General features: G+C 41.9%; 2 protein-coding genes across 7 annotated transcripts in view; one reads left to right on the top strand and one right to left on the bottom strand.

Moving 5' to 3' along the window:
* Positions 1-253: 253 nt before the first annotated feature.
* LOC149863424 (uncharacterized) lies at positions 254-11,578 on the bottom strand. 5 transcript variants are annotated; one of them, XM_090050148.1, is made up of 4 exons: positions 11,443-11,578; positions 7,827-8,021; positions 2,967-3,106; positions 254-1,778 (listed from the first exon to the last, which is right to left on the bottom strand). In XM_090050148.1, exons 2-4 carry the CDS (start codon positions 7,971-7,973, stop codon positions 1,658-1,660), a joined length of 408 nt encoding a protein of 135 aa, XP_089906274.1. In that variant the 5' UTR covers positions 7,974-8,021; positions 11,443-11,578; the 3' UTR covers positions 254-1,657. The 5 variants fall into 5 exon arrangements, with proteins under 5 accessions (XP_089906274.1, XP_089906272.1, XP_089906273.1 ...); XM_090050146.1 differs by having other exon boundaries at positions 7,827-7,973; positions 11,443-11,570; XM_090050147.1 differs by having other exon boundaries at positions 2,967-3,103; positions 7,827-7,973; positions 11,443-11,570.
* The window catches only part of LOC149863422 (cytosolic carboxypeptidase 6-like), a 1,473,463-nt gene continuing 1,464,789 nt past the window's right edge, over positions 11,051-19,724 (top strand). Inside the window, exon 1 of one of the 2 annotated variants that reach the window (XM_090050142.1) lies at positions 11,051-11,166. In XM_090050142.1, coding sequence (XP_089906268.1) covers positions 11,124-11,166 — 43 coding nt within the window. In that variant the 5' untranslated portion in view covers positions 11,051-11,123. The remainder of the gene's footprint in view (positions 11,167-19,724) is intronic. The other variant, XM_090050145.1, reaches the window with a different exon arrangement.

Raw genomic sequence — 19,724 nt, 5'->3', positions numbered from 1 at the left:
TATTGCAACGAACAAATATAAAATGAAATTCACACACATCTTAGCTGGTGGCCAAGAGCTGTGTTTCAATATGCCGGAAATCCAAACATCCTCCCACTCCTACAGCCTTGCTGACAGATACACGATGACGACTTCTTGAAAAAGCTACATGCAAAATCAGTGGAAAAAACACAGAAATGTGCTTATTCTGGGAATCTCATTTAATTTACAAAGTACTAAGCTCAAGGCTCATTTTCAGTCTGAAAATCATATTTACATCTTAAAATTAGGTAACACACAAGCTTTGTATTGCTGAACAGGAAAAGAAAGAGAGGAAGCCACTCTTAATTTTTTAGCCTCAGACATTTGTCTGTTTTCTGTGTGTGGCCAGTTCCATTTTTATCAAGTATAGTTCTTTTGACCCACAATTATTGGGGCTCCACATAAACATAAGGATAAATACTAATAAAACTGGACACAGCATGAAAGACTTGCTTAATAAGTCTAGGTCAGATCCAGAAGAGGTCTTAGGTGCCTAATCAGGACTTGGGTGGATTTTGGCCACCTAAGTCAAATTGCAATCCGCAGCCACCCAAGATTAGGCAGCCACTGAAGTGGAAGCACGTGCACCATACGATGCACCTCTTCGATTGGCCTGAAAGTTTCCTAGTAGCTTGCTCTTGACTATAACTTTCAGCTCCTGATTCTGGTTCCTTGAACTTGGCTTGTTCATCACCACCCCTCTCTTTCTTGGACCCTTGCTTGAATCTGACCATGTCTTCAGTCTCTGGAATCTGGCTTGACCAGCAGGTCCAGACCCCATTCTGACTCTAGCCTTGGGTTTCTGACCCTGGGGCTAACCGCTGGGCATGACTACCCATCTCCTGGTCCTGACAGGCTGTGAGTTCCCCCCACCCTCTGCCTTGCCTCTCAGTCTTGAGACAGCCTGAGTAAGGCTAGCATATACTGACAGATTTAGGTCCCTCACAAGATGTAGAGTTGTAGATACACCCCTCTGCCCCACCAAAAGCACAAGGTGGCTCAGTGGCTTTAACTAGTAGTCTAGAGGCTAAGTTAGGCGGATATTCCTTTCAACTCTCCTCTTGAAACAGTAGCACTGTGCACAAAGTGCACAAAGAAATGTAATATCCATGGGCCCAGGAGGAGAGAACACAGGAATAAGCCTAACCTGTAGCCCCGTGGGAGGAGGGAGAGCTTGGCTCTGGTCCTTCCTCCCATCACTACTTGTGCATTTCCAAATAAGTGGTCATTGAATGAAGAAGAGACATGATCCTGGCAGTAGAGCTAGAGGTGCATGCCTGCAACACTGAGTCCACGAGAACAGAAAAAGTCAGTTTTTAAGGAATATATATTATTTATTTATTTAAATTAGAACATAGTTTGCAAGAAGTGACCTCTTAGGAAGTTCATTCCTAAATTTTGTTGATTGTTGTTTTTTTTTCTAAATAACATCAAGTTGACAGTGTCCTTTAATTAACAGACATTGATTTATCTCAATTCTTTGTCATAGTAAATCTGATTAAGACAAATATTTCTCTCTGAAGATCTGAAAACATTTTGCTATAATTTGTTTGCCTAGCAGATTGCCCATCACCAGTACTGCTTCTGTTTAACATGATGTATTTTATTCACATATTTAATTAGCTAATAGCTGATCTCACTGAAAGGTCTTGATCCTCCTTGCATTTGTTCTTTCATCCTGTAAAATGTCTTTTGGTTGCATCTCATGTTTGAAGTTGTCTTTTGTTTCTTTGAAATTATTCTTGTTACTTTCAAATCTAAAATGCAATAAAAGAAATTATTATAAATTTAAATTATTGTAAAAACATTTAAGGTTTGAGAACAGTGATAGCCCTACTGCTCTGTATGAAATATTGTTAAAGGGTATAGCTTTAAAAACATTAAGATTTTTGAATCTAGGTTTTCCACTTGGATTGCTGCAGACATTTTGCTGTTTGAGAAAATTACGTGCACTTTAAAAGGAGATTAAATATTTCAGGATTTCAGTACATTCATATACAACTGCTCAGTGTGAAGACAGCTCATAGAATGCAAGTCATTTGAAGGCCGTAGTTGAAGATTACAGTAAATGTACTTTAGTCTAAGCACTGTCAAGAAAAGTATTTTACAAAAGAAATTTAGATCTCAATACTGTTAGTATTAAAACCAGAAAAGCTCTCATGGACTTCATTTGCAGCAGGACTTTTAGGGGGAGTGAGCTTGTGCTACTACTTTTTAGTAGCAGTGCCATTTATATATGGCTAATGATTCATATTAACCCCCTAGGTTGAGATCGTACCCTACAGACCAGTGCCTGGAGAAGCCTTCCACGGAGAACTAGCCTGCCCTCCAACCAAGAGAACAAAGGCGTGTTGGGCACCTCTGTAAGCACATTTCCCCATTTTTCTGCGTATTGCAGAGAACTATTCATCAGTTCAGGGAGACGTAAAGGGAGAATGGATTGTGAGTGGTTGGGCACAGGCCAAAGAAGCAGACATATCGTCATCCTAGCACCCAGGGGACAAGCAAGGATGTTAGTACAGCAGTGGCTGCTTTGCTCTAGGGACCCCTGAAAAGGACTCTTAGCAGCAGGCACCACCTGGCAACATGCAACTCGGCTGCTGGGGGGTGGGGTAAAAGCCATTGCTGATGCAGATGCTCAGGGCCTCCAAACAGAGGGCTCTGTTTTTGTGACAGATTATTGGAGAGCTAATAGGCTTGACAGGAAGAAACCCCAGCAGACCCAATTCTCAGCTGAAAGAATTGTAAGAAAACTGCACAACAGGAACCCAGCAGCGTTTCCAAGGCCCCTATGTATATAATTCCCTATCAGCATGCAGTCTATTCACTAGTTAATATCAGTTCCATAAACCACACGACGCCCCACCCACCATCGCTACGTTCTGTTTAAATCCATGTATTTAAAGATAATTAATCAAGTAACTTAATGACAGAAATAGTCAAACCTCTCTTGGGCAGATTTCACCAGGATCACTGCTCTCTGAAGTCCGCGGGAGTGATAAGGGTCAGCATGTCTCAGGTGAATGGACTCTGGTTTGGTGCTCCCAGGTTTGGGGCTTACTCCATCTTCCAGCTGGTTTTGCTGCTGTCAATTAATCAACATGGAACAGTAGTCAAGCATCAGTCTCTGCAGAAAAGTAACTAGAAACAAGCCTACTCTCTGACCTCTGGAGCATGTTATTACTTAAAGAATAGTATAATTGACTTTCTGAATAGGCAAATATTTGTTCTTGCTGTTGTTGTCCCATAATGACATGGGTAATAAACCTTATGTCCAAGCCATGCAGGCGGAGATCTCCATTACCTTAGCCCTGCTGTTTAATTAGCTTGTAGAATTGGATGGTGGATGTTGTTTATCTCCCAATAAATGTTGTCTGAGTAAAAGACTTCCCCCTCATTAAATTGCATCAGCTGTTTTTTGTACAGGCCCTAATGAAATGGCATCTACTACTGTGTTGTGTTTTGCTTGTTTTAAGTCTCGGGATTTTTGGTAAACGTCTTTGAGTCCACAAAATTCATCTCAGACAAAGCTCTATCATCTGCTAGGCCCTCAGCTCCCTGCATGGGCTGGCTTCGGAAGTTGGCAAACACTCAAAAGATGAGAAAGGCCCTGCTGTTTGGGTGTGAGGCTTGGGTAGGTTACTGAGGTCTCTGTGCTTCTGTTCCCCATCCATAAAGCAGGATAATAATACCTCCCTATAGTTAAGATTTCAAGAGAGTGTACAGTCTCAGAGTGTTTTTCTGGAGCCATGTCTCGTGTGATATAGGCACTCCCAGTTGTAGTGATGTTTGCTGCGCTGCTATTACATGTCACTCACCTTAAAAACAAAAGTGCAATATTAAGTAAAAAGTGGGAGGAGAGGGGCATGAAACCCATAAATAAATGAGCTTTCCCTCATTGCCAACTGGACTAGGTTAGTTAATCCCACTATTACAATAGTCCATCTGTGTTTTACCATATATCTTCATTTAGCAGTTAAGTTTGATTAGTGACTACATCTTTTTGCCATGTATTTTTGCTATTCAAACTGCAGGGAAGGCTAATTTTAATTTCATAGAAGTGTCCTCATTTTTTTAAACCATCCTTGATTTCAAGCAGGATTGAGTAGTAATTAAATTTAATAAATTCTGTGGCTTCTAATCAAATATATATGGTAGTTTCCTTACGGGCCTAATTTAAGGGTTTTTTCCTCTCCAGTTTCACTAACCTATTGCAAAGGAGGGGGTGGAAGGTTTGCAGGTTGTGAAGGTCCCTGAAGCTCTAGAATGGAGAAAGATATGTTGGGTGCAAACTTTTAATAAGCTACATGCTCAGTAGCTGTTCCCACAGCCTCTACATTCAGGGGTGGAGGGAGATGACGGGGCATGATTATGCTGCACTGAGTACACTGCCAGTTGTAAGATGAAGAAGCTTGATAAATAAAAAAATGTAAAGTATTGACAATCTGACACCCATGTCTCAATGTTTTGTCCAAGGAAAGGGGAAGGGAAAGGCACTGTGGGGAGTTTGGGTATTGAAACATATGAACTGATTGATTAAAAAAGTTATATGAACTTAGCTTTCTATGTAATGACCTTAATGCTATTAAACTGAGTCCTTTTGAATCCCAGTTTCCAAGTGATTTGAACAGCTGGATAAATAGTCCTTGTTGTTTACATCCATGTAGAGTTATTTTGTTCAATGAGCTGCACTCTTTGCCCTTGTCTTCAGTAAGAAACATGTTTTCTTATCATGTTAGCTAATGTGCAGGGAAATCCTAGATAAGATACTATGTAATTTTAGCACCTTGGCCAGAGTTAGTATTTACTTCGGTGTGCTAATATACATGACAACTGCAAATCGCCTTGCCTTTATTAGAATTTAATTACGTTAGCTATTGCTGGCTAAAACATGGTGGTAAGAATATGTATCGTTTTTTCCTAGCGTAGTTGCACCCTTTGAACTCACTCCTGTCTGGAGCAAACGCCTACAAACTTCAGCTTACCTCCTCTATCCCAACTGCTGCCTCTGGTAATTGTAATAGTGATTCATGCTTCCTTTTTTTTTTCGCTGCGGGAAATAACTGGATGCCACCAAATACGTGAACTTGCTTAAATAAGAAATTGAGTGTAGATCCTAAACCCATTCTGAGTTGCCCTTTTCCCTAAATACCCTAACTACATTTCAGTTGCAGAGCCTACGCCTGGTTTTTCAAGATAATAATTGGTGGTTACTGGTTACCCCTTTTTCAATGTTCACTGAACTAGATCTTTAAATAATTTTGCCTAGTAAAGAAAATGCTACAAAGAATTTAAAGATGAGAAAAAGATTTAAGGCTCAGGCAATGTGAAAGTACAGTGTATTAAAACCAATCTTTTTCGTTTTTGGAGACAGTCCTGGACATGTCAGTAATATATAAAGGTCCCAGGACATTGGAAAGATAATATTAAGGCAATAAGAAAAGACAGGTAAGGGCCCCACAAAGTATATTATTACTGGTACTTGATTCTCATTTTAACAATTTTCATAGTAGTTACTGCTACTGGGAATGCCTTGAGGTTATGTCAGGTTCCTGAAAACACCTGAACAAAGGCTTTTGAGCCATCTGCAATGAAACAAAGTCCTTTTTAGAAGGTACGCGTGATTAATAATGATCTGTAAGCCCTATTACAAGTTCGGGCCTCTGTGAGTTGGGGGTTTCCAGAAATCAAAGAATCTGCTAGTGCAGCTGGCATCGAACGGTAGAGAACATTTTTATAGCTTAGCAGTCAGCTTCATATTTGAAATTCTGAAACTGTCTTGACCCACATGTTAAAATCCCAGCAGAGCTGACTCAGCCCTTCGTCTTTCTCAGACAGATAAACTGTAGTTTTAGTGTGTGTGTGTGTGTGTGTGTGTGTGTGTGTGTGTGTGTGTGTGTGTGTGTGTGTGTGTGTGTGTGTGTGTGTGTGTAGGAGGGCGTTCTCCTGAAATACCAAAATTCTTTGTGGCCTACAGGAATGAAAATACTCCTTTTTGTATGAGTGTTTGCTCCAGTGTCCCTTGGTAAAATTTTCCCCTTTGCATACAATTGGCTGGCATTGCCCTTCACCTTTGCGGCACTCCCTTTTCTGTATAGCGGGCTGAGATTTGTAGATGCTTCACATACACTCATGCTGGTGAATACACCTTGTGAAAATGGTGAAAACCTGCAGAAACCTTTGTCTCAGCAGGAAGGTGATATGACCAGAGTGGTCTTGTACCCAACAGATCCCGTTTTTTCAGTCCCACAGAAGCTAGGGCAGCTGGGAAAGGACAAGTTAACCCCATCCACCCTGGAGTCATAACTTGCTCATGCTTTGCACTGGTGCAATGATGAAATTGCCCATGCGTAGCGTCCAAATTGGGTGCCTCCAAGCTGATGGTTACTCTATGTAGTTATAGAATATTTATGCGCAAGGACAACTCTTATTAAAAACAAATAGTTCAAAATACTCATAAAATATTAAATTAGAAAATATTTTTAGGAATAAAATAAGGTAACATGTTGACTGTTTGGGTACAAATTGATTCAAGTTTTGCAGTTACTGCATCTCATATTTTATATTGGTTCTCTTAGCAAGGCTTTTGATTCATTCCAAAGCCATGTATAGGTTGAGGGGAAATATGGTTTGACCTTTCCAGGCTTGCTGCATTTTAATTTTTCTCATGCTTCATAATAACAGAAAAAAAATCCATGAGGGGTTGTTATTTGTTATTTAGAGCATCTAACAATATGTTGGGTGCATTACAGAACCCATAAAACATCGTGTCCCGAGACAGAGAATTTACAGTATAATTTTAGACATTACAAAACCAATGAGAGCAATAAATATTAGCAGAACAGAAAAAGGAGGATGAGGTATATAGCCGCAAGATTGCTGTAATTTAAGTACACAGTGTACATATCTTAATGACACGGTTTTGTAATTTTTCTATATCATTCCATCCTTTGGTTTATTAATTCCCTTCCTCTTTGCTTCTGTATCCGATTTGAATGCCTTGTTCTTATCAGAGGTGCTTACAAAACCGTCCTCATTTTGCACTCTTCCCCCTCCGTTTCACCACTAATTCAAGGCTGGATATCCCATTTGTCTACTTTTCTCTAAAACATCTCCACAGCATTTTCACCATGTCATATCCATGATGCATTAAGTAAATACATCCATCCACAATAATCTCATTATTCAGTCCCTTGTTAAAGGTCCTCTGAAAACAATTTAAAAAATTGAGCTATTCCCTTTTTGCTTCTTTACAATGCATTAAAAAGGCCTGACATATATTGATTAAGTTTGTTTGCTTACTTTTTACTACAGAAAATCAGGAGTGTTAAATCTGGTCGACTTTAGTTTCCTGGGAGAGTTTCAGTATATAGTCCTGAATTTGGCCCAACCTCAATTAATGCAATTCAAATCATCCTGCCTGCAAATAATCATGACTCCAAACTGTTCACTGGTTTTTCAGAGTGGCACAAATATTGAATAAAACAAAATATTTACAACTGCTTGATCAAAAATCTCTTCTCTCCCTATTTTTGTGATGTCACAATTTCTCTTGTTTTTTAATCACCAAAGATACTTACATAATACGGACAAAAAGTGATTGTATAAAATGCAGGGAAGGAAAACACAAGTTTTAAATACTGTCCTTAAGCTCTTATACATTATAAGGATGAAAACAAAATCCAGTTTTTCCTTTAAAATCCACTTCTTCCTCAAATGTTGTAAGAAATGGATCAACATCAACAGTTTTTATATAAATGTATTTAAGCAGCACACTGCTTAACTGAGGTGCACATATATCATACCTGAATAACTAGCAGTTGTTTGGAAAATGAGGTGTCCCATGTGTGAGGAGCAGCAATGAAAGCAAACACAAAGAGACTGATTTGAAAGTGTGACAAGTGGGTGATGATGCCTGGCATCACTGGCAGAGTGCAGGCAAAAGGTGACATCTTCACAGTGTATGAGAGATAAGAGGATAGGAATCAGTTGTGAAGGGCCTGGAAAGCAAAGTTTAATTTTAAATTGCATTTAAAAAATGCAAATCTTAAAATTGCATTTTATGTACAATGGTGTATCAACACAAGATGTTTTAAACGCAGTAGACTAATTCTGCTACGCATTAGGACAGTAGGCAAAATCTATGCTAGTGCAGTAATGCACAGTAGATTTGGTCTACTGTGCATTAATATCACAAGAAGATCATTTGTTTGCACTAATGCGTAGTAGTGTCGATTATGGTGCGTTATGTTAATACCTATTATTACAGGTACTAAAGTTAAAGTGCTGTAATTATGGCGCATTAATGAACACGTAGATGTCCCCAGTAGGTGCTCAGCGTGATTTAGGAGTACTGTAGGATTTAGGGAAGGAATACAAGAGGGTGACATGATCAGACCCAATCCCAGGAGCTGGGATGATCGTTTTGGCAGGGTTTACAACACTGTTCCATTATTCCCTTTGGTGGCGTATATCTAAGATTACATGATAAATTCTTTGGGGCACACATCCTCTCACCCAATGCATCTGTGCACTGTAAAAAGTACCACATTATTCTTGCTCCCTGTTTCCCTCATCTCCTTGTTGGCCCTGTTCCTTCAAAATACTCTATACGGAAGAGTATTTATTCCCATGCTCAGCCCCAAAGGAAATTTTAGATGAGAAAAAGAAGATGCTTTTCCTCAGCTGAGTCAGATTAGTTGTATTGTTCAGTCTGCTAATCATCTATGTTTAATACCTTTCAGTTGTATCTGATTCCCGGATTACAACCGTACTAGCACACCTGGTTTTAAAAAGTATTAAACACAGTCTGTGTAAATAGTGGACGACCTTCCAGTTGCCTTAACTTGGATGAGGACTAGGTCATTGACTTCACTGGGGTTCTTTGCGGGCATAGGGCTCTGCCCACAGGGAGTAACTTGAAAGAATGGCTCTTTGTGAGGACATTTAATTGTCTGGATTCACACTTGTGATGCTAAGATGAAGGACTCTCAGAGAAATCTGAATAAGGAGAGGAAGGTGATCTGGAGAACTGGAACAGGAGGTTGTTCCATGAGCACTACAGATGAAACACACTATAGGTAGATATTACTATGTAGGCAGCCCAGCTTAAAGATTAGGTGTGCATGAGTGGGCATTGATAATGTGCAGCTGGAATAAAAGCGATGAGGAAACTGAGAACCTTGACAATAATTGGGGACGTGACCTTCGTAATGGCAGACCTTGAAGGCAAAGATGGCAAATGCGTATCCAATATGCTAGCCAAAGGGAAACAGAGAGAGGGTGAGGGGTCTGATGAGATTCATGGGAGAGGAACATAATGCAGGAGCATTAAGGACAGGAAGAGAACAGGAAAAAACAGTAGTGGATATCGGGGAATTTACTCAGATGACCAGAATGTGAAGAAGGAGTTAGGAGAAAAAATAAGACAGTTTTTGTTAACAAATGGAGCTTGTGGCATTGGTCATACAAGAAGACATACCTGAGAATGAGGAACACATATCAGAGCAACAATCAGGCATACAGTTCTGTGCAGAGGGAGCCAAGTCGGGTGCAGAAAACCTGAAGATTTGTTGCCACAGAGATGTAACCGAGTCAGTGGAAAGAGGAAGGCATATGCACATAAGCAATTTCGAGAGAGAAGTGGGCAAGACAAAGGACTGGAGCCTTACTGAGAAGCAAGGGTGGAGGAAGAGAAGCCACCACAGCTGCTGCTGGAGAGATGGAGAACCAGGGCCACAAAAGCTAGAGGGAAATGGGGTGCGAAGGAAGGGGAAATGACTGACAGCACTAAGTGAAAGTGAGGACACTGTAGAGGCTGCAAGATTAAGTCTCCTCTGTTTTGCAGGTAAGAGCAGTTCCACTGGAGCATGGAGGGCCTGCACCAGGTTGGAAGAGATCCAGGACAGTGCAAGAGAGAAGAAGTCAAGGCAATTCTCAAAGTCACATTCAGTGTGGGAGGAGATCTTGTTCAGCCTGCTCTGGGTCTCAGGCTTGGAGTATTTTTAATCACTCTAGGCTCCGGCTCACCTAGGAAACAGGGAAATGCAGCCACAATAAACCTCCTGCACTTGCTCACAGGGGCAGTTTCACAGGGTGGGCCTTGGAGCGTGTGTATGGTGGAGACAAATTAGGAGCCTCCCCTCTGAGGCTTTCTTTACTGAAAGACACATGGGCCCTCTCGGCATATGGCACCGTGTGGGAAACGCACATAACGAGCCCCTCCTCGCCCCCGCTGCACTCTCCTCCGGGCACTTCCACCCCTGGGCAGGAGGGCAGGCTGCAGGAGCCGGCCCCGCACTTGCCGTATGGTCCGGCTCCCCTGTCAGGTCTGGAGAGGGGGGCGAGAGGCACCGCTTAATGAGGTTCCCCACTGGGCTGCATGAAAAAAAAGGCCCTGTGATTGCCACATGGCCAGTCTCACCTGCTGGGCTGGGGGGAGAGGGTAGACGTGGACATATACACACACACACACACACACACACACTCCTCTCCCCAAAAGCACGCACATCCACACACCCCCCCTCCCCAAAAGCACGCGCGTGCAAGCCCGACATGCCCCAACCCTGTTCCCCCAACACGAACGTGCACCCGCAGCCCCTCCCCCTCCAATACCCCCCAAAACTCCCTCCCTCTCATGCCACCCCAAACCCCTCACACCCTGCAAACCCTTAACACCCCCCTCCCACAACACACACACACGCTAACTCCTTTCCCCCAACACCCCCCCCAAGGTGCTCTCTGCTGCGCTGTCATTGCTGCCGGTCAGGCCTGGCACTGGGTGGGGGGCAACTGCCTGTCCCAAATAATAACTCCCTGCCCCCTGCAGAGCTGTGGCTGGGGCACGGGGGGGCAGAGGCCCAGACTTCCCAACACCCCCAGTCCCTGCCCTCCCCCCACACACCAACACCCTCCTCCAACATGCGCACACTGAACCCCCTCCCCGACACACAGCCCCCCCCCCCGTGCGCACACACACATCCACAACCCCCCGCCTCAGGCCAGTCCCGCCCCGCGCGGGGGGCGGGGGGGCGGGGGGAGTCCCGGGCAGTGACGCGCGTTGCCATGGCGACCCCCCGGCAGCGTCTGGCGGGCGCTGGGGGATGACAACAAACATGGCGGAGCGGAGCCGCGCGGCGGAGTCGGGTCAGTGTCGCGGGCGGGGTGCGGGGGGGCGCGCCGCGGGCGGGGCGGGGCAGGGCGGGCCGGGACAGCCCCTTGCCCCCCCAGGTCCGGGGGAGCCCGACCGCACGGGAGCCGCGTGTCCTGTCGCCGGGGGAGGCCCAAGTGCGAGACACGGCCCCCCCTCCCGGCACTGCGGCCGGACTCCGGGAAGTATCCCCACGGAGGATGGGGGGAGGGGGGGGTCACTTTGGATATTGAGTCGTGTTTGTTCGCCCCCCCGCCACAGCCCCCTCACACCTGCACCCGCACGTCCAGTCTCAGCCCCGCTGGTGCCCGCCGTGCCCGCTGCTCCTCTCCCCTCAGCAGCAGCTGCATTTTTCAAGGAGCTAAAAGTGATCTGGGATTTCTGGATCCTCGGAGACGCAACAACGCCACGGCTGCCGGAGGTTTCTCTGGGCAAGGCAGGGTCACGCGTTCGGGGCTGACGGCGCGCTAGCGCAGCCTCTTGTTTGTCGCACGACTCCGAGGGTTATTGCAGCCCGCCACCTCCTTGCCATGTAACTCCTGTTCTCCCCATTTTAAGGATGAGGGAAGTAAAGTCTTTCCCAAGGTCCTTAAGAGCAAAGAAATTGCTCTTGCGACTCAGAGCACTCATTCCCCTGCGTGGATAGGCTGCGTCTGACAAGAACCAGCATCAGTTGTTTGAGGGAAAGGTGATAGAAATCCCGCTCTCAAGGGGACTATAACCTGCCCCAGGGTGAAAGGTTTGTCCCCTGAAGTATGAGGGTGTTACTCCGTGTTTAAAAAAACAAATTGTCTTATACCATATAAATGCAAATCTTCTGTTGATTATACATAGTAAGTAGATCAGGGAAGTTACTGCATTTTTTCACCTTGTTGATATCCTGTGGCAGGGAGTTCCCCAGATGAATGCCATGTCACAGAAAAAAATGTGTCTTTTTAAAGGTTTGCCTTTCAGGGTTACCATTTTTATATTATGAGAGCGCACATCAATTTCCCTTCTTTTTCCTGTTCCTCATTTTTACTTTTTTACTCTTTTTACTGTTCCTTTCAGGGTTACCATTTTTATATTATGAGAGGTTTTACTGTTCCTAATTCTCATCTCTCTCCTGTTCACCCATCTTCATCGCTTTGAAACCAAAGTTGTTGCAATTTCTTCATTCGCTACTCATACAGAAATCTTTTTTTTCTTGCAGATCTCTCAGCCTCTTTATTTCTACTATTTTTGTTGTTGTTGAGATCATGTGACCAGGGTTGAAAATATTATTTGGAAAGAGAAGGAAGCATTGAATTGTATTATGTATTATACTGCATTCAGTGTCATCTCCTAGCCCATACTTTATACATCAGAAGATGGTGTTTGCTTTTTGAAAACAGGATTGTACATTGAACAGAGGATTTCACTTACCTGTCCTCAGTCACACCCTGGTGACACTCGCTCTCTCTGAGTGGTTAAAGTTAATTTATGATTTGTTAATATTTATCCTTTCACCATCTATTATCTTTCAGGGTCTCTTGGAATTGCTTCAGTCTTCTATAATTCTGACTACCCTAAATAATTTTATACCATCTTCATATTCTGCCACCTCAGTCTATGAACAACTTAAAAAGTACCAAAATACAGAGTTCTTTTTACTACTGCTAACAACATTTTTGGAAGGGATAGTAAGCCTAACTTTTCAGCCCATCTCTATTAGAGAGCAGGTTGAGACTGACTTGATATAGGAGGGCATGTTTCCTTTGAACTACCTGATATTGGTGACTGTCAGAGACAGGATACTAAATTAAATGGGCATCCTATATGATCTGGAACAGCAATTCCTGTGTTCCTAAGTTTGATGAAAGCGTACCCTGAAAAATGGCTGTGTAAAAATGACACTGAACTGCAAATGTTTTGCTTCCAAACACTTGCAGAGTTTTGTAGCAAAAATATGATTTTACTGCTTTATATTTTTGCAGAGCCAACAGAGCTCTGAGAGAGAACTGTGTCTTCATTCTTTGTACACTATAAAGGACATTTTGTTCCCAAAAGGTTTTCAAACCTCTCTCCCAACAACTTAGTTGGTCCAGTAAAAGACCAAAAAAGTCCTAAATATATATGTTGCTCCTTTGTTAAAGCCAAGCACATTTAATATGGTATTGAGAAACAACAACATTGAAATATGTAATGCCATTTTTCAAGTTACTTTTCAGAATAGAACTATACTTTGTGACATGGAAATAAGCTATGACTTGCAATTTTCTGTTGTTTTTACCTGTAAAAATATCATATCTGATCTTTGCCTTTTCTTATACAACTGGTCCCAAACAAAAAAAAGAAGTCCTACTAATCTTCTGTTTCCTTGCTATCATATTAACACACCTGCTTTTCCCTCCATATAAACCAGAAGATAAAATAGCAGTGAATAATTTACCCTGTGACAAATCTTTTTTTGTTGCCCATCCTTCCCATAATCATATTTTTCCTTCCTTTTTAACTTCTCTCTCTCTCTCTCTCTCATTGTTTGTTCTTTATTACTTTACTTTTTACTTTTTTTGCTGGTTTCATTTTCCTCTCCTGTGTTAATTTTCCCCTACTCTTTTTTCTTTAAGTTCTTACTCCTTTCTTTGAGTCTTTCCCTTTTGCCACTTCCTTTATTTCTAACTTTGCAGCAATATCTGTGTAGTTATACAATTCTATTGCCATTTGGCCTCTTCCCTGCCATTAAGGCTTGTACTTTTTCATTGCAAAGGACGTATTCAGTTTTCCTAGGACTAACCCATTTCCCATTGCAATTGCTTCTGAGCTTCCTGTACTGACTCCTAGTCAACTTCCCCCAAGAGGCACATAGAGCAAATCTTTCAGAAGTACCCACTCATTTTGTATGCTTCCATATTTGGGTTCCCAGCAAGAAGCATGTAGGTTTCAAGATGGGGACCCCAAATTAGGGGCAACTTAATTAATTTTCACATATGAGGTCTATAAGAAAAGGAAAGTGATTAGGAGTAGTTTCTTTTTCAGGCTGCTAAGTTTGATTCTTTGCTGTTTTGTGTGGCTTATCTTGATGTTTGATACCCTTTCATTGTACATGGGGTATAACAGGCTACCTGACTTAATTTGGATCTCATTCTGGAAAAATGTTCAGTGATCTGTCCAATCTTATAAAACAGAGATGAACTTATTAATATCTCTATAAAATGGTTAGCAGTGGGTGCATGTGACCACTACATCTATATGTAGGACAGGTTTTGACCAAAGGATTTCTTCTGCTGGCACGGTCTCTTGTAATATAATCATCTTCTCTTTCTGGTAACAGAAGATAAAAAAAAAAAGAAAGAAATTGGCAAAAATAGGATCCACCTGCAAGTTCACTAGTTATCCCATTCTCTCCTGGTTGCCTTCTTTCTTCCAGGAAGTTGTATTTCCCTCTGAAGACTTTCAGCTGCTTCCAAAGGCCTGAGAAAGAGCGACAAGCACAATCAAAGGGTACAAGTCATACTCTGAGTCCTTTAATAGTGTTTTATATGGGACAGTTATATTTGAGAATTACTGGTTCTAATATTCATTGTTATGTACATATTAGGCATTTTGTAGTTGTTAATGTTATGGCCTGCTGAATTGATTACTGTCATTGAAATCCTCCGAAAAGAATGGAAGGTATTTACTCCTGAGCCTGGAGGAAAACACATAAAGTAAAATAAAGGAGAAAACAAACAAAAACGAAACAACAACCAAAAAACTCAGGTTCTTCACAGAACATACACATTTTCTTGTGTTTGTTGCATGCTGAAATAAACATTATGCAACATCTTGTAAGAGAGACATTTTCTTTCAACTGCAAATAAAAATAAGGTTAAGATTTTGAAAAACATTATTTGTTGGTCTTGCTCTAGATTCTTGGCTTCAGTGAGAACAACGTTAGGCCATGGCCAGCTGAATGTGAAAATTGTATACAGGGCGTTGGTGGTAATTAAGGTTCCTAAGGTGCTTATGGGCCCAGGTTGTTCCCCTGAGATCCGAATGGAGAGGGTATGAGTGATAAATAATGTGGGTTCTGCAGTGTTTTCTAATTGCTGTTAATACAGTACTGACAGCTGGTTGTTTTAACTGTACTAAAAAGACTACTTCTTGATCACTTAAAACTATTTATCACAGTATGCTTAGTAAACACATATTCTGCTTTCAGAAATATATTCTCTCTTCTGACTGGCTAAATTTAAATATTAAACAATAAGTGAACACCTAAATCATAAGCTCATTTTGTGATTGGTTGATGCCAATTTGATGTTCCTTAAGAACAGACTCCATTTGAAAACTGGAAATGTCTTGTTTACATACTTTTATCACTTGAAATTTATTGTATTCAGAAATGAATGCTCTACAGAAACAATGAGATTTAAATGGCAGTTATCTAAATATAATGTTTAACACCACAATATTTCTGGTACTCTAGGAAAATGTCAATATGTCATATTATATTGTCCTTTCTTAATCTCTGCCTGCACAGGTAGTATTATTTTTATTTATTTCTTAGCCTACATTGATGTGCAGTGGTATAGTATGCTTGGCCAGGAAACAATGGCTGAATTTTAGCAGTTAGGGGTATGTAGTCTTTGAGGATAATTTAGAGATTTTAGAGCATTTAGAGATTTGATAAAGACCTGCGTTTGTGTTAATAAAATATTCTGTGATCCAATTCTAGGTATAAATGTAAAATGTTTTGTGTCTTATACATCATGTACAGCCAGAACTGAACAATAAGATAGCATTATAATTGTAATTATGGTATGTTAGAAAGGAGAGAGTCTTATGGTTGAGGTTGTACAAATAAGAGACCAGGGTATATTATATAAGGTTTGGCTTTAAGTACCTTTTAAGGACTTTTTTTTTAGAATCATCTGATGGCAGCATTTGTCTGGAAATTTTGTTTTACAAAGTTTGCAGAAGTGGAAGAATTAATTGAAACCACATAAACCAGTTACCATAGACCAGAGAATATGATTATTTTTCTTCAGGAACTCTGTTACCATCAGACTGATCTTCAACTAATTTCAAACTTTTTCAATTAGGAATAATCTCCTCTGAAAGAAAGGAGCCACTAAAATATTGTAGATGCCTATAGCTTTGCTCAGATCTCTGTTACACAATTTGCAATTTAAAGATATCCTCAGATATCCTAGTGAAGGTTTTAGGCAGCCAAAAGATATTGTTTTTATAAAAATAAAAACAAAATTTTACTGGAAATTCCTGTTAGTATGACTTAACGGTTTCTAATTCGGGGTACACCAACAAAGATTTTCTTGGCTGATACCAATAACCAATTATTAACCAGCCATATTGTCTGATACCGATAATCAATATTAACTGCAGGCTGAGTGACACTGAGCTGGGCCAGGCCAGCAGCTCAACCCCATCCGTCCCTCCCTGCTCAGTCATGTCTATGGCATTCAGTGCCTTTTACAGTGCCTGCCTTGGCCCCAGCTTGCAGCTTGTGCCGTGCCAGCACCCAGGACACTGCAGAAGCTGCTCTGCTTCAGCCCAGCCCGGCCTGCCAGTGAGGGGATGGGGATGTATCCAGGGTCATCCTGGCTTGCAGGAGGGAACCCAGGTTTCCGAGGGCCCCAGCCCTGCGGGCGAGAGGAAACCCAGGCATCCAGGAGCCCTGGCTAGAAGGCGTAATTATTGGAGAACAGTACAGTATCAGCTACAAGGCCAAAAAAAGCTGAGAGCCGATAATGTAAATTTCATTTTTATCGGTGCCAATCTGATAGATTGACAACTGATATATTGATGCACCTCTATTTATAATTTGTTCTGCCCTATTTCTAACTCTTCTTTCTTTCCAAATAACATTTTTGAAGGCTACCCACCTCAAACCACTCACCTTATTTTCTTTTTGTGAAGTTCAAAAGGCTACTAATTATTATCACTTACAAGAACAGCTTTCTGAATTTGTAAAAAGTAAAATGAGATGTTGATAATGTAATAGGTTTCATACTGAAATTTGTAAAACAGGTTTCTGAAAGTATTTTTTAAATGTTGGCATCTGTATGTCTAATAGGCAGAAAAGTCTTTCCTAAACTTTTTATAAAAAGCAGCCAATCCATTGACTAATTCAATCCACTCATGAGGATTCAAGCTCTTTGGGATATATCAGTGGTGGCCAACCTATGGCATGGGTGCAAAAAGTGTTATGGACAGTCTCTCTCAGCAGACTTGGGAGGGGATAGAGAGCCCAGCGGCAGATATGGAAAGAAGCAGAAAGTAGAGCAAAAGATCAGTCAGGGGGTGGAGAGCTGAGTGGCACTTAAGGAGGGCGTAGGGTTAATTTGTGGCATACCTGCCAAAATTGTTGGCCCTCTATTGTGGTCTAAAAGATGGACAAAAAAAATAGACAGTATTCTTACACAGCAGATCTTGATCCTGCAAACAAAGGGATTGAGTTCAATTGGACGACTTATTTTCATAAGCTTACCTATATATGTAAATATTGGCATGATCTGGCCCTATTGAAGAAAAGCAAGAGGGGAGAAGGATATTCCAATACATTTATACTGTATATAGAAGTGTTCGAAAATTTTGTAAATTTTAGCATAAAGCAAACAAATATCATCTATCCCTGTCTAAACTCAGATAAAACTGACCGACAGTTTTTTAGGATCTGTGGTAGAGTTAGGTCATGAAAAGGGATTTGGAGGACAAAGTTGTGGTTTTAAACACTTATTAAATACATGATGCAGATTTGTTGATGTATTCTGTTTTATTCACTGGCTTTTCCTCCAGGTTTTCTCATTTTGCAGTGGGTTTCTTAGACATTACAGGTTTCCCTCGATTTATGCTGTATGTATGTTCCTGGAGAACGGCACATAAATCGAATTTGCAGATAGCAAATCCACTTTACAATGTAATGAATAGGGATGGGTTCCCATGGCAGTGAGGGAGTGAGACTGGGACTTGGGAAGGAGTGGGGGAAGGGGTGCTGGTCCTGGGGCCGCACAGGGCAGCAAAGCAGAGGGAACAAAGCGACACTCACGCCAGCCCTGGCTGCAGTGGCCCTGGGAGCAGCTGGCACCAGCTGCCTGCAGCCACTGGGCTGCACCTTGCTCTGCCTGTCCCCACTCACCTCTGCTCCTGGGCTGCACAGTGCCCTGGTACAGGCAGCTGGTACTGGCTGCTTCTGGGGCTGCTGCAGCCGGGGCTGGGGTGAGTGCTGTGTCCCACACCCCCTGGGGCTCTGCTTGTCTGCACTTATGCCAGCCCGTGCTGGAGCGGCCCCGGGAGCAGCTGACACCAGCTGCCTGCACCACAGCATGGCACAGCCCAGGAGCTGGGGTGAGCCCAGGTGCCGGGAGACAGGCGGAGCACGGCTGAAGGTCACTGGCGCCAACGCTTCCAGGGTCACTGCAGCCGGGACTGGGGTGAGTGGGGCCACGGCCCTTTCCCCTCCCCACACAGACCTATCTGCTTGGGTAGGAGGGCGTCTATACTGATCACATAAGGGTGATTTACCTTGCATATATGGGTCTAAATATGCCCATTGCATAAGAGTGAATTCGCATATAAAGAACCCGCATAAATCGAGGGAAACCTACAGTGAGAATAAAAATGTCTTCCCAGTAGTCTGAATTGCTACTATGGCACAGTCAGATCTTAAGTTCTCCTTGAGTTTCACCTTTGCTAAATTCAATCCTCCGTGAGCTATTAGTTCCTGTCCCACATCACAGACCAGAACTGCAGGGTTTATTCTGCAAACTGTTCCAAATAAAACCAATTCTGCAGATAGTAAATATATTTTTAGTTGGAATAATGAATAACACCATTTTCTTGTTAAGGCAACTTTTAAATCTAAGACGCTTACCATGGTTGCTATCTTCACTTACAGTCACTAGAAAGCTTTTTTAGAATTGAGCTGTACATTGCAGAACATTCTTCCTCTCTACAGTTTTACATTGATGGCATTTTGATTTGTTTGCTCAGTACTGAAGACATTTCACTTACATCTCATGTTCTTTAAATGTTATCAACTTAGCCACTTGTTTACTTGTAAGTAACTGCTGAATCTATTTTGTGTGAGTAAGTAGTATTTTTCTGTAGTTTGATGCCTGTTATTGCAGTGCTAATGCCAAAGTGCTAATATGTATGAGCGCTGTTTTGCTGATGTTTGTTTCCTGGAAAATAGGAAATTCCAAACACTGTTTAGGTTTTTGTTCTGCAATCCCTTGTCACTTCTAAGTAAAAATGAAAAAAGACAGTCTAATGATTTGATATGGAACAATATACTATTTAAAAACATTTATTAAATCATAATGGATAATTTCAGCTGTGCACATCTGCGGTGCCGCCCGGTCAAATATTAAAAGGGGGCACCGCTTAGAGAAGCAACTTGTGAAATGCTTAAAGAATTACTGCTTAGAGTTGCCAGTTCTAGAGAATACAAGAAGAGAATTTTTTTTCCTGTGTGATCGTCACAGCAAGTCATAAGACTTGCTTTAAAAAGTAACTGTAATTGAGGTATAATTAATACTGTAATTAATTTTAATGTGTTTGGGGAGGGAATCATTCTAAAAAAATAGCACCT

This window comes from Crocodylus siamensis, chromosome 5 (genome assembly GCF_052110815.1).
Source record: "Crocodylus siamensis isolate JL-2025a chromosome 5, ASM5211081v1, whole genome shotgun sequence".
Taxonomy (NCBI): domain Eukaryota; kingdom Metazoa; phylum Chordata; order Crocodylia; family Crocodylidae; genus Crocodylus; species Crocodylus siamensis.
This window is presented reverse-complemented; position numbering and strand designations above follow the sequence as displayed.